Genomic DNA, 15,280 nt, shown 5'->3' on the forward strand with positions numbered 1-15,280 from the left:
TAGCAAAAATCCTTGCTTTCATCTTCCATTTCATAAACTATAACCTCACATTTGATGTTTTTATCTTTACCTTAACTTAGGGAGAGAAAGAGAGGTGAGGAGGCTATGAGGTTTTATACAAGTGTGTTTGGGATTCTAAGAAGCACCGAAGTGAAATCCCCCAACTTTGCATCACACGATGACTCCCATCATGAGATAAATAATAGAATAAATTAAGCAATATAAAACACAAAAGAGGTTAAGGTTAGAAGCAAATCCTAGTTTAATCACATAAATCCACCATAATCACACAGCACACAATCACACAAAACAACTCAAACCCCACTCATTTCTTCCATATATCAACCAAGGATTTGCATATGAGGAAAAGATAGAGCGAGAATAATAGAAGATTTTAGAGTAGAAAAACAGCTCTACTTCCTTACCTCATCCAAGACTAGTTTGATCCCCACAATTGTGTCATTTGTTCATGTGAAGAACCTTGTTCTCTAGTAAATGTTTCTTGTTTTTAGAAAATATTACCTATTTTGTCCGCAATGTTCTTTGTTACACATATTTTAGGCTGCCATTTTTACATGTACATATGATGGTCTAGGACATACAGAGTGTTGTTATCTATGTCTTGGATCACCACTAGCATGTAATTACAAACAATGTAATCATCTTTTTGCATTAATACAAAATACAGGTTTTCTCTCAATTCTAAGTACATTTGGACAAGTACTCTTACCAACACATAGAATGGTGTAGCCAGCTACAATCAACTACACCATGGTGTAGTTGGCTACACCATTCAGCCTAAAAACATTTTCTTGCATAGGACGTCGGTATATGCGCCGGTATGTGCACCGGTATTATCCAAGGCTATGGTCACCATAGATTTGCCTTCCTAGTTACATGTCCTTTGTCTTGGATTGTTACCCTATGGGCATTGAAAGATCCCTTCCCTCTCTGTGTAACGAATTCTGGGGTGCTAGCAGTGGAAGTAGCACTTCTTGCATAGGGTAGAGTCTCTCACTCAGGGCCTCCCCACGGATATTTAGACAAGAGACTAATCCCTTGGTTCTTCCAAAACCGAACCCGAAAAAACTTCCCTCGCCCAGCAGACATAGGCGATTCCTCCGGGATATTTCATTTTAACGTAGTCAAGGTCTTCACTAACCAAATTGGTCCGACCAAACCCGTAAGTCTCATGGTCAGATCAAGGAAGAGACTTGCACTTGGATCATAGAGTCCAATGCTGTGTTCCTCATCATAAAGAGGCATAGCCGTTGATTCTTTTCCATAGAACAAGGGTTATGCGGGATTTACTTCAACTATCGTAACTTAATAAAATTGAGTCTCGTATTAGGGATCCATCAGTCCAGCCTAACCCCATCCAATCCCATGGGTTAGCCAACCGCCCAACCACTATAGTAATAGAATCCATTTAGGAATCTGGTTATGTTTTGCCTCAGGTACTAGGGAAAAGAGTTCCCAGGTCCCCTAGCCGGCGCTTCAAGCAAACTTCAAGATAGTCACTCCACTTATACACCCAATATGAACTTGCCTGTTTCACAAATTCAACTGTCTTTAAAATAATATTTTAATGAAACCATAGTATCACTGATCATAATCCTCCAAAATATCTAGCTTGAATTCTAATTTTCAATCATTCTTCATCGATGTACCTATGGCATCATTGGGAACCAGAACGCTCACCACCTGTTCACTCAGGGGCTTTTCAATAGTTCCTAGCTCATAGTACCCATAAATATAATCACATAAGAAAAATCCAGATGGACTCTCCATTAAAGATCAGTAAGATCAACCAACAGATCCATATAAAAGAGTCATGGATTCATCCGTTGAGGACCAGCAAGGCCAATCAACCAGATCTATACCCGAGTTCAGAAAACAACTCTAACTCCTTATTCCATTTTCTTCCTCGACGCACACGTGGGTATCTTCGGCAACCGAGCACCGTATGGTCAGCACCCTCTAGGCTCCTTCATAGGTCACCTAGCGCTTCACTCATAGGCCGCTTCCTTGGTCCCTCATCCATCGTACCGGAAGCTCACCATTTAAATCGAATCGAGGCTAGTCAAGACCTCGGCCTACCTTGCTACGCGAGACGTCCTCCATTGACTCTCCGTCTCAGCTTGCAACTTTATCACTTAGGTCTCCCCATGACCTCATTCACAAGATGGTTAAAATGCTTCCCCAGCATTCTTGACATAAAACAGTCATTTAAAAACAGGTTTCATAAATACAGTTTCTAACGAACTCTCATCTTTCCACATTGTTCCACATCATTTCTCGTTATTCCACATTCTTCTACATCAATTCACATTGCTTATTCTGCATCGAATCATATGTATTCCCATCATCCATTCTCATCTAATCACATCATATTACATCTCATCTAATCACATCATATTACATCTCATTGCATTTATCCTCATCACATCACATCACAACATATCCACATCACATCTTATCCATTCATATCATATCACATCCATTCATATCTAACCAGATCCACATCACATCTCATCTATCCACATCCATTCATATCTAACCAGATCCACATCACATCTCACCACATCTCACCACATCCACTCACATCTCATCACATCCATTCACATCCATCACACCCATTCACATCCCACATTCATTCACATCTCGTCACATCCATCCTCATATTATCACATCTCGTTCACATCCATCCACATCACATCACATTCATTCCATCCACATTACATCACATCCACATCTATCCATATCACATCTCATTCATTCCATCCACATTACATCATATCCACATCTATCCATATCACACCACATCCATTCACAGCTCATCACATTCATCCACATCCATTCATTCATTCACATTCACATCTATCCACATCCATCTCATTCACATCCACTCACATTAGGAAGTGAATAGGGTCTTCTTGGGCCCTTTAATTTGTCCCAACCTAATCAAGGTGATTAAGGAATAGCCAAATGGGGGGTTGCCATGTGGACTGAAATGTTGGGTTTGTAAGAGAGGTGTAAGAGTGGTCAAAGGGTGCACTTTTCCCCCCAAGGGGGGGGGGGGGGGGCAATTTTACAATTTTCGGACCTCCATAACTTCTACATACAAGCTCCGATTTGAGCGGAGATTACAGATCCGTGATCTACGCATCAAGAGCTTTCCATAGATATGTTACATGATATGGTTTTATCTGCTAGATTTTAAATTCCATTTTCCTCCCAAAATTCAAATTCGAATAAAGTAGCCGTTTTGAAGCTTCTAATTAGAAAACGTTTCTTCTTAAGAGAAAAGGTTTGACTCCCTTAAACTGCCAAATAAAAGGGCCCAAGAATACTCCATTGAGGTCCTAATGAAAAAGAGCATTTAAGTATTGTATTCTCATTCCTTAAGCTTTATTATTGAGAATTAATTCTAAACTTTCGTTTACTCATTGGATCCTCGATCCTCCCAGAGATTCCAAATTCTCTTTTCTAAATAAGAATTATCCAAGTTTTCTTGATGGATATTTTCATATTCCTTCTCAAATTTCTCAAGTAAAATATATTTAATATTCTTCTTTTCGGGTAAAAGATTCATGGGATTTATAAAAATCAATTCTACCCATATTTCCCAATAAAGTTAATAATGCTCAGAATTCCACTTTTGATAAATACTCATAATTTGAATTATGCCAAAAATTTCTCTTTTACCATGAATTTAATTACTCGGATCTCAATTATCATGAAAATTCCTCTTTTTGTATAAAAATAAATTTACCAAAAATTTCTCTTTTACCATTTAATTACTTGGATCTCAAATATCATGGGAATTTCTCTTTTTGTATAAAAATAAATTTACCAAAAATTACTCTTTTCTCGTAGTCAATTAATTATGCATAATTACAAAAAAAAAATATTTCTCATGAATATGGTGAAAATCATTCTTTTTGCATAGGATGTCCAATCCTAGAATTTGGTAGGAAGTCCTCTTTTAGTATTTATGCATAAAAATAAGATATGTATTATTTTCTGAAATTTTTATTATAGCTTCGATGCTATTATTGATAATTCTCAAATTTTTCTAAAGAATAGAAGCTTGTGATGAAAATATGATAGTAGTTCCTCTTTTATGCTTAAAATCATAATTTTAACCATAAAATTAAACATAACTATGATTATCCCACTGGATTAAGCTGATTTCAACATTCCTCTTTTCCCAAATTGGTAGGATAATCCATTTCTCATTTAGAATGAATTAGAGTAGTTTTTAACTACTCATAAACAATCTAAAAGAATTTACCATTATTTTAATAGTACAAAATCATGCAAATATCATTTTCTTACTCTTTAGCTCATCAAGCCTAGAGTTTAGCTATGTGAGTATTTACTCATTTTTGGGTATTTTCTTTTATTCTCTTGGATTTATCTCATCCCAACACTTGGATTAATCGAGTTGGCCCATTGGAATCTTAATTGGACCATAATCTAAAAATTTCTGAAAATGTAGACCCTTAGGCTAAGGTCCCTTATATCATTTTTAATTAATTCCTAATGCACATTGGAAAGTTCATTTTGAACTTCTGTTTTAGGAGAATCCATTTTAGACACTAGGAGGATTTTTATATCCAAAGATATTTCAATTTTGGATTATCTCTCTCTAGGCCAAAACAGGGTAAAACAAGATCTTTCTTCTATTTCAAAGAGGGAATAATTACAAGAACATAAGTTTGTATCCTGAAACAATGCTATGATTTGATGCTTCCTATAGGGCTTTCTATTTCCTCTGGTGTGTACCTTATGCTAGATATGTAGTCTTGAGTTATCTCATGGACTAGTCATTATGCTATGATTTGATGCTTCCTATAGGGCTTTCTATTTCCTCTGGTGTGTACCTTATGCTAGATATGTAGTCTTGAGTTATCTCATGGACTAGTCATTGGAATGACACCCTCTAATAAATGACATGGTGGGTCTTTTGGTAGAACTTGGTCTCTCTTAGTGCCTTGATGCCTGGTCTCTATCTTCTCTTCTTTCTTGGAGGTCCTTTAGTGGTTTTTGTTAGCTTCTTGGGAATCTTGGAAAGTCTTATTGCCTTTCGAGGGCTCGGGGAATTCTTTTGAGCTTTGGTAGCCTTTGGTCAAAGCTCTCCATGCCTCATAGCTTAGATGAACCAGCTTCATGTCTTACCCCTTAGCACGGGTTACTTCATGCCTTTTTGACCCACCTTTGGCTTCTATGGAATGGAGTGCAAAGCTGGGGCTTCTGTGGAGGTGGGGGAGGGGGCGGGGCCTTGACTTCTTGGGAATGGACCTACATTGGTGCTGAGTCCTCCCACTTCCTTGCCGTTCCTTTGCTTTGTTTGTTTTTTTGTTTGTTGTTGGGACTCTTGGGCCTCTTGCTCTTCTTTTAATCATCCTTTCGTTGTTGGTTCCCTTGTGCCTTACCCCTCTTTACACCCATTGCTTCCTCTTTCTATTGTTATTGGGGTTATTGGGTCTTACTCTTCTTTTCACCCTTTGGTAAGCATTCTTCGTCTTTTTGGGTGGTTGGCTCTTGAGCTTCACTCCTTCACAGCATGATCTTGTTCATGGTGGGAATTGAGGATCCAATGGTGGGAATGGCCTTCTTTCTGATCCATTGGAGACTCGGGTGGTTTTTTCTGTTGTATTGGAGCTTCAATGGTGGATAAGGGAAGGGGCGGGTTCCATCTAGCCTCCTACTGGCTAAAGGATAGACTTCTTTGCCACATTGAGCTTTGTGGTAGGAATAATGTTGAATAGTTGGATTTCTTCCAACCCTTTGAAGACATCCCCTTGTGCCCGAGGAGTGTCTATCAATAATCGAGGGGACTTTAGTGTGCAAGAATAACCATTTGAGAATCTCCTGACCCTCGTTCGGGACCTGAGCTAACCCTATCCAGCAAAATTTCATTTCTGACTGCACCACATGATAACCTAGAGCACTCTCTTTCCTTGAGAGTAATCCAGATCTTTATTCATCAATCTAATACCAATCTATTTCTTTTTTTTTTGTTTAAGGTTTGAGCCTCATTAACCCATCAAGCTTAAGGACAAAGACAAGATTAGCATTACCCTTAAATGTAAACTCACAAGTTTTCTTGAAGTCTCACGTTACCACAGTAGTATATAGACACAATAGTGCAAATACCTTTAGGTGATGAGGTTTAAGATCTTTGAACTATATCTTGGAGATAGCATGATATCCCTTCCTACCTATCCAGCTATATCACAAGCCTCCACCACCTGCTTTGGCTTCACCAAATTATGACGATCATGTAGAACTTCTTTATCAACCATCCTACGAAGGTCAAATTACTCTGGAAGCTTAAGCATCTCAATCACATCATGTTATTGATTGAGGACTTGAGCATAGCGATCGTAGCACTACATTCTTGAAAGTAACCTCGAGCTAGCTCCATCTTTTTCTTCCTAGTGCCCCCTCTCTCTACCAAGTTGCCAACATTCTTCATTTTTTTTTACATCGCCTCCTAAGCCCAAGGGGAGTGCTTTTGAGGTGGCTAAGTTATTTTGGCATTCCTTTCCCACTTCTTATTCTGTTCTCTCAATTGATTCACCTCTTCTTGAGATGATTGAAGGAGTGAATACAGTTCATTCACCTTCTAATGGTTTAAGATCTTCTTGTAGAAAATCAATTGTCTTACTACCAAGCCCTTGAATGGCTTGTTTAGACATGCCCTGCATCATCTTAGCAATGGGCTTAATGGCATTGAGCAATATGAGCCAGATGGTGGCTGAGCCTTCTGCAATAACCCACAAAACCATTCCTACCATCACCAATGAAATCAACATCATCATGCAAAGTTTCAAAGGGAGGATGCTTACTAGTGGATGGGTCTTAGGTATACACGGGTTTTTGTACCCAAAGATCTATGTTCTTATTCCCTTCTTTGTATACCTTTGTGCTTCAACATCATTCCACAATGCTTTTTGATGAGAACTCCTCCATGTAGCGTACTCCTTGTTAAGTTGATATGATGCCTCTTCTTTGAGTTTGGGATGTTCTCTTGAGGTGCTGCCATCATGGAGAGAGATGGAGAGAGCTATGGAGCAAAAGATGGTGGAAAAAGTGAGAGATTGAGAGATTGAGAGAGAGAGAGAGAGAGAGAGAGAGAGAGAGAGAGGAAGAAAGAAAGCTATAAAGTTGTCATGAAAGAGAGAAGAGAGAGGGAGAGAAAGAAAGCTACGATGGTGGTCTACAACATTTCTGAGTTCTAGAGAGAGAAAGCTATAAAGAGAGAGAGAGAGAGAGAGAGAGAGAGAGAGAGAGAGAGAGAGAACTATGGTGGTATGCATCATGGTTGAGTTCTAGAGAGAGAAACCTATGAAGAAAGAAGAGAGAGAGAGAGAGAGAGAGAGAGAGAAGATTATGTGCATGTGTGTGTGTGTGTGCATGCGCGCGTGTGGAAGAGAGAAAGAGAGAGAGGGAGACAGATGATTCAAGTTCCCCCCTAAAAGGGGCATTTTTGAAAAAGCCTCATTTTTTAAAAAAGTTTGAAAAAGTCAAAAATTAGAAGGGACCACCTTTTTATGCACTACTCTCCAAGTATAGTAGGGAGTCCAACTTTTTATGCACTAGCCCCCAATATAGGGGTGAGAGTGACACTTTTTAGGCTAGTTACCTCCCTTTACAACCTTGATTAATTAATTTAACCACTTCCTTATCCTTCTCTTACATTTTCCTTCCTTTTTAGCCCTAATATTCTAGCTCATATGTTGGTTGTAGAATCATATCCTCCTTAGAGGATGATGATAAAACATTTGAGGCAGCGTCCTAGTCATCTTGACCTATCACACATTGTTTTGAGATTTCATCAATTTAGCAAGACTTGTACTTACCCTTAAGCTCTTTGTGATTAAGAGTTGGAACCCTATCCTACTTGCATGAGCATGCTACCCTTCTTTGGCATTAATATTTCACCAGATGGATAGACTCATGCTTACTCATGCTTACCCATGAGCTCTTTGTGATTGAGAGGTTGAAGTCTATTTGGCCTACATGCTTGCATGAGCACAATTACTCTTCTTTGGCTTTGCATATGAACATACCCATGTCTCACACTTAGCAAGTTGAGATTTTCAAATGGTTTTAGATCTTGGGCTGGTTTTGACAAGGATTGCCCCTTGTACATGTGATATATGCCACATCTTGTGCAAAATGGTGCCAATGGTGGGCTAAACTTATGGTGCTACAACCAAGGCCCTCTTGATAGGACACTCAGCCCCACAGGATGGAGTCCCTTTGCAGTGGATCCATTGCAAAGCTTGCCTAGCTCTAAGAACATTAATATCCCTACCCTTATGGGTATGCACTTAGACTTTACACTATGGCTTGGTAGACCGGGTAAACATCATCCTATGTGGCATAATGGTTTAGAAATTGAGTTGGCAGAATCTGAGCCTTCAAGGGCTCAATTTACACTATTTCTTACTCTTCTCTCTCTCATCCCCCTGTGGAATTTCAATCAACGTAGTTGGTGGTTCATTAGGGTGACTTTTGGGAGAGGTTGTTTTGCGAGTGGTAATAGTAAACACCGGACTCTAGTAAATGCATCTTTGATGTTCTCAAGATTCCTCTTTGGGGCACAAGTTGCCCTCATAGAAATCAATAGACTTGCTAGTGGAGCTAAGAACACGCTTCCTTCTCTAAAGTGAGATGGAATGCTTTGCTCCTTGCGTCAAAGCTAAAAACTTTCGAAGTATAATTTACTTTGACTAGTGGGCAACTCGTGCTTCGCACGTTTTTTGAGACTCCAAATTTAAATTCTACTCAAACCTTCTCCTCCCTTTCCCGAACCTCCAAATTCTTGCCACGTGAGAGCTTTGTGAAACTCTTCCTTAAGATAATATAGAGAAGAGCAAGGATGTGAAGCCTGAGGCTTGTGCATTCCCTCTCGCACTCGGGTGCGCGCGCGCGCACACACGGACGACAACCACGCGCTCTCATGCACAGACAATAGGCGCTCAAATAAGATAGTTGATTACTGGTAATACAATCACAACAATGAAGTAATTCAAAGTACCAAAGGGCATCAGCTCTCTCTCTCTCTCTCTCTCTCTCTCTTTCTATTCAGATGCTTTCTCTTCCACCGAAGGTGCGCTGGGAGGCTCATCAACTTTAGTTTCTGCATCATCGGCAAACTCAATGGGAGCTTCAGCTTCGGTTTCCGCAGTGGTCGCTTCTTCAGCTGAAGCAGTTACAGTTGCAACGACTTCCTCTTCTGATGAAGCTTCAGGTTCAGGCGAAGCAGGGATAACAGCAACGGCCTGATCCTCTTCAGCTGTTGTTGTTGTTGCTTCTTCTGCTGCAGGATCTTCTTCTTCTTCATTATTATTGAGTATAGGGGCTTCCACAGCTTCATCTCCCACCGTTTCAGTAGTGGTAACGGTGGCTTCTTCTTCTTCTTTCTCGTCGGAAATCGGATCCGCTGGAGGAGCCTCCACAGCTGCCGGAACATCAGCCTGTACTGCCGGCTCCGTCAGTTCCGTCACCTCTCCGGCAACAACCGGCTCCTCCACCACCTCAACTGTATCGATGGGTTTCTCCGATGCAATCACAGTTGTAGAAAGCTAACAAACAAACCAGAAATAATTAGCCAACATTTAGTAATCCATGCCATGCTAAGTATATATTATCTAGACTGTTATCTATGATCAAATGCCTATCTAGATTACAATCAAACTTAGCTTGGTAATTAAGATTGTAAAGCACAAACTGCCCATCTCATGGGTTCAAGGATCTAACCCTCATAAGCAGCCTGATCAAGTAAAGCTTGATTTGCTTCAAACTATGATCTCAGCCTATAAGCTTAGCTAGTCTAAACTATCCACTTAAGCCCAAAACCCTGCAAGCTAACAAAATCTAGTATGAGATTATTAAGGGTTACCTCAACAGCGGTGGCCATAATTTGTATTGAGAGAGAGAGAGAGAGAGAGAAGTACGTTATGTTGTTGGAGCTGGGGGCAAATGAGCTCCAATTTATAGTGCAAAAACAGGCTTAAATGTTACGAGGTTAGAAAAAGCTTCTACTCATGTGAAGGGTGGGGAACACCTCTCTAGAGCTGGCCATGGTGGGAGGCAACCGTAAATCTAATGAAGGGGGACATGAGAATGTGCACCAAGACAATGTCCTTTGCTTTTGTGCTGCTTAGTGGCCTGTTTGTAGGCATACTACATGCTTACATTGAGCAATAATGATGAATCACTGTCCAAATTATCAACCTCATCAGGCTTTTGAGAAGAATAATTTTTAATTGCAACATCAATAAGGATATTGTTGCTCCATTTCACCCACCAAAAGGCTTTTATCAATTATAAAATCAATTTTGAGATGCTAAAAGTATCCCTTTTGTATGGAATTTTTCACTTTTCAAATTAAAAAACCCCTTATATAATATAAGGATTTTCTATAAGTCTATCTTGCATATTTTTTAATGAGACTAGACACACACACACACACACACACACACACACACACACACACACACGTGCGTGTGCACACACCCTCCCACCCCCCTTTTCTTCCTCCTTCTCCTCCTCTTCCCAATAAGAGCCCTGATGTTTAGTAGGCCTTTTTGGGGGACAACAAGCTCTTGTTTGCTTATGAGGGGATTACTTTGTTTTTTTTTTTAATGAGAGATATACATGCAATGCAAGAGAGAATTATAAAAAAATATATCTAATGTAAGTGATTCATATGAGGGTTTGAAATTTAGGGTATAAACAATATACTTATAAAAGGGGGTAAGCAATTGTGTAAAATTTTGTATGCAACAAGATTCATGTTATATTAAATACATGCATGTGTGCACATGCTATATAAGTTTAAAATTGTCTCCCAACCCCACCCCCACCTGCACCCCCCAAAAGGCTTGCTTTGAGTGATGTCTTTATGGTTGAATGTGACATACAAGCTACTCATTAGTAAAGTGGAGAACATCTCATCATGGTTTATCATAAGATGCAAGAGGATGATGGTGCGAACATGGAGACATTGTAAAATTTTTCCATGAGGTTATTAAAGATTATACATGTAAGACATGACCTGAGTTCAAGAGAAGGGGTTTTATTGCCTTGTAGAGTTACAAAACCATAAGGTGTTTTTTAATTCACAAAGTTTTAAAATTTTTTTCTAGTAGAAGGGTTACTTTTATCATCTCAAAATTTATAGAAGGGTTGTATACTTATAAAATTGTAAGGATAAAGGACTTTTTAAATACTTCTACTATATGGGATTTCTACATAGTGATCCCCTAACTAGGCTATGCTCTGTCCATTTCCTCACTAATAAATAAATAAATAATATCCCTCGCAATACGAAAAAAAAAGGATATGGTATACCCAACGTGAAAACATAGTTTTCTCCCAAATTATTAGTGTTTTTTAAGTCTTATTATAAGATATTATAGTATATATGCTACATTCTTTATATATATATATATATAAGTGTTTTTATTATTATATTATATTATAGTATATATGCTACATTGTTCATTGTGCGGAGTGTAACGATGATAATTTGATGTTAATATAATATGGATCAAACTTATTTTCATTCAAAAGAAAAATTGGTGTTTATCTATGAAAAAAAAATTTCGAGGTATCTTTTAAAAAAAATAAAAATTAGAACGAGAGATATTGTATTATACAAAAAATTCGAGGTATCGTACATGGTCCAACCGTATAAAAAAATTGGTGTTTATCTATGATTTTTTTTTTCCGAGGTATCATATGGTCCAACCGTATAAATTACACAGAACAATAAATGTGTAATAAATCCTCCGTGATCCAACCGATGGAGCTTGAAATCAACCGTAGAAATTGATTGACATATATATATATATATATATATATGTCCTTTTTGATCAACCAAAAAAGCACTACCGTCTTTTCATGCAAAGCCAGTCCTGAAATTATACTGTGGCCAATTTTATATATATATATATATATATAATATATATATGCAAATTATATTTGTGAAGATTCCCTCCTAGCTGGCAAAGGGATCTCTTTTGTGCTTTTAAGTTTTGAAATTATTACCTTATCTGTCAGCAACCAATGAACGGCTTTATAATTTACATTTTAGTTTTTCATTTATTGGGATTTGAGAAAATCCGTATAATAGCATTAAGTGCCAAAAAAAAACATAAAGTCGAAAAAGCTTTAGAAAGGCCCAAAACCTTTTGGCCATAATAATAATAATAATAAAACTCAAATAGGTTTGGCATCCCATTCCCCACCATAGGCAAATATAGCAAAAGCTGGTTCAAGGTGAGTTGGCCACCTAGCTTTATGCTCACTTCGATAAAGCTTCCTTGTACATGGTTATACACCTCATCCTTCCACAAGGACTTGTATCACTTATTTGCGTCATAATCAGGCTTGATTTTCGACCGACACCCTTGCACTTCACAATTAACAGGTTCGGTGAAATGTAGCAAGTTTTTTTTTTGTATCTCAGTCGGGCATTTTAAAAATTTGCAAGTATTTTAAGGCCAAAATGCTCAAAAATGGGCATGACACCCGTCAAAAAGTAACTATGGTCATAATACTATCCTCTTTTAATCTTTAAGCTTCCTCCCACCCCCTCTCCATATGAAAAAGAAAAAAAGATTTAAATGCATCATTAGCTAGTGTTAATCCCTCTACAAAAAGCTTGATTAGGTGAATCACGACACAAGCTTCATCCCCTTTACAAATGTCATGGCAAGTTTTTGATAATGCACATCTAAATCAAAAGTCAATACAATCGAGTTTGCCACTTTATTATAGTAATTACTTTTGTTTACACTCAAAGATTCCTTAAATAGAATCATTAGGTTAAACATGCGCATCCATGCTCCTTTTCCACTACATTGAATATGACAAGAGAATTATAATTCAAACCCCCCTTTTTTGAAGAATCACAGCAAAGCAGGTTTATGAATATTGCACTAAAAGAGCATTCATTTTTGCCTCCTCCTAAAGATTGAATCTATACTACTATTTGGAATATGGAGAAATAGTAGTATCCATATTCCAATATTTACAAAGTGCACAAGCTTGTAGATAAAAAAGATCATTTATTTTTTATCAAATCTTCCCATAGCAATAAGTTGGTCTTTGCATTTAGTCAACAATTTTGCTTTAATTACACTTGGTAATCTAGAGCTCAACACTAGATTTCACTCATTTCATGGACATCACCTTTTATGTAGTTGTACTATGTTTAAAGCCACCCCTTCACAAATTTTGTACTACTAAAAATCATAATTCACTAATGGTTTTGTCATTGTCACCAAGGTGTAATGTATCCAAGTGGCCTCGTCCTAACATAATCTAGGCTATTTAGCCTAATAATTAATGATAAGTTAAAGGGCTAAGATTTTTCCACTTGGTAAACCCTTTTTGTCACCTTAGTATAACCATGCCATGTTGTCACCTTGTTAACCACTTTGAAGATTAAACACGATTTCACATGCCCATCCTATCGCGTAAGGCACTTTGTCATATTACTCATCATTGCTATAGCGGAAGCCTATCTTTTCTAAGATGATGTTGGAATCAATGAAGCGGTCTTACTTGAGCTTAATACCAAATAGGGAAGCGGCAAACTTCATGTACATTTTTGCTTAAGACTAGAACTTCATGTACATATTTGCTTAAGACTCGAACTAGTACTAATGGATCTTCTGAAGTTTTGTATGGCCTAGTGTGAAAGCAATTCATTTGTATGTAAGTCAATTTTGACAACACATTCATTCCCTTTTAATAGAATACTTGTGAGCTCTCCCTCTTCTCTACTCACCTGCTTACTTGAGTTTTGTAGGATCTTTACATAGCTTGATGGTTTTCTTGCTTATACAGAATTGAGTTTAGGCTTCTCCTTATTTAAGCTTCTTCTCTCTTCTCTACTTGAGTTTTCTTTACATAGCTTAACGGTTTTCTTACATAGATAGAATTGAGTGTAGGCTTCTCCATATTTGAGCTTCTTCACTCTTCTCTACTTGAGTTTAATAGAATACTTATGAGCTCTCCCTCTTCTCTACTTGAGTTTAATAGAATACTTATGAGCTCTCCCTCTTCTCTACTCTCTACACTTACTTGAGTTTTGTTGGATGTTTGGATAGCTTGATGACGCTCTTGCTTAGATAGAATTGAGTGTAAGCTTATCCTTATTTCAGCTTCTTCTCTACCACCAAAAGAGAATCATCTCGTGAAGGCTATCTCTTATTTGCCTCTATCTAGGCAAGGAAAGCTCTACCTTCACTCAATGGCCAAGAAATCATTCCATTGTGACAACGGAGTGAGGAAGTTGCAGACATGCTAGCACACCCAGATTTGGGCATTGCATTTGTTGGCGGCTCTAAGGAGAGACCAAACTACACTAGTTTTGGCAAAGATTAAGGTAACTTGCTATTATCTTGAACATATTTGGTGCCATTAAACAAGGACTAGCCAAGGGCTTTACTAGGTTTTTCCATCCATTCCAATATATTAGAATCACCCAATATTACTTGGTGTTGATTAGGAGGTCACACTCCAAAAAACATACAATTTTGGAACCTTGGATGTGTAAAAGTTATTATTTTCAAGCTTGTTTTTTATACTTGTTTGCATTAGGTCATTCTATTACTTTGGAAGAGAAAAAACCCTTATTTCTTTAGTGATTTGCACGAGTTTGAAGCCTAAAAGGGTTTGATTTGTAATATTAAGCTAAGAAACTTGGCATTTGTGATTATGAGTGTATTCTACTCAAAAAATATAACCTACAAGCTCCATTTTTTGTGGATTAGAGTGAAAAAGTTGTAAATTTTATTCATGCATTTTTATAATTTATGCTCATACATTGTGAAATTAGTAGTATTGAGCATTTAAAATTAACCAAAATTAATTTAAAAACTCAATCACTTGTTTAAATTTGGTTAAGATTCTAAACCTTAATCACCCCTCATCATCAAGTCCACAAGAAACCACACAAAACATGAAAAACGAGGCCAAAAAAACCACCTCTTGGGGTGGGAGATGTGAGTCCACAGTCCCATGAAAATCAGACATGAGACCAATAAATGTGAGTCTACAAGGAGGTGAGCCCACAATCCCGTTAGGCATGAGCCCAATAGATGTGAGTCTACAAGGACGTGATGTGAGTCTACAAGGATGTGAGTCTACAAGGATGTGAGCCCACTGTCCCGTTAGGCATGAGCCCAATAGATGCAAGTCTATAAGAATGTGATGTCAATATACAAGGATGTGAGCCCATAGT

At 38.0% G+C, this 15,280-nt stretch overlaps 1 protein-coding gene across 2 annotated transcripts; it reads right to left on the reverse strand.

The window, feature by feature from the left end:
- Positions 1–8,994: 8,994 nt before the first annotated feature.
- On the reverse strand, positions 8,995–10,082 carry LOC147625806 (uncharacterized). Of its 2 annotated transcripts, none has more exons than XM_086817833.1 (2): positions 9,923–10,082; positions 8,995–9,605 (listed from the first exon to the last, which is right to left on the reverse strand). In XM_086817833.1, the coding sequence occupies exons 1-2, from the start codon at positions 9,938–9,940 to the stop codon at positions 9,102–9,104; spliced, it is 522 nt and encodes a 173-aa protein (XP_086673959.1). In that variant the 5' UTR covers positions 9,941–10,082; the 3' UTR covers positions 8,995–9,101. The 2 variants fall into 2 exon arrangements, with proteins under 2 accessions (XP_086673959.1, XP_086673960.1); XM_086817834.1 differs by lacking the exon at positions 9,923–10,082 and adding an exon at positions 9,781–9,911.
- Positions 10,083–15,280: the final 5,198 nt, after the last annotated feature.

The sequence above is a fragment of the Cibotium barometz genome, chromosome 23, assembly GCF_041138505.1.
Source record: "Cibotium barometz isolate CiBa-2024 chromosome 23, ASM4113850v1, whole genome shotgun sequence".
NCBI lineage: Eukaryota > Viridiplantae > Streptophyta > Polypodiopsida > Cyatheales > Cibotiaceae > Cibotium > Cibotium barometz.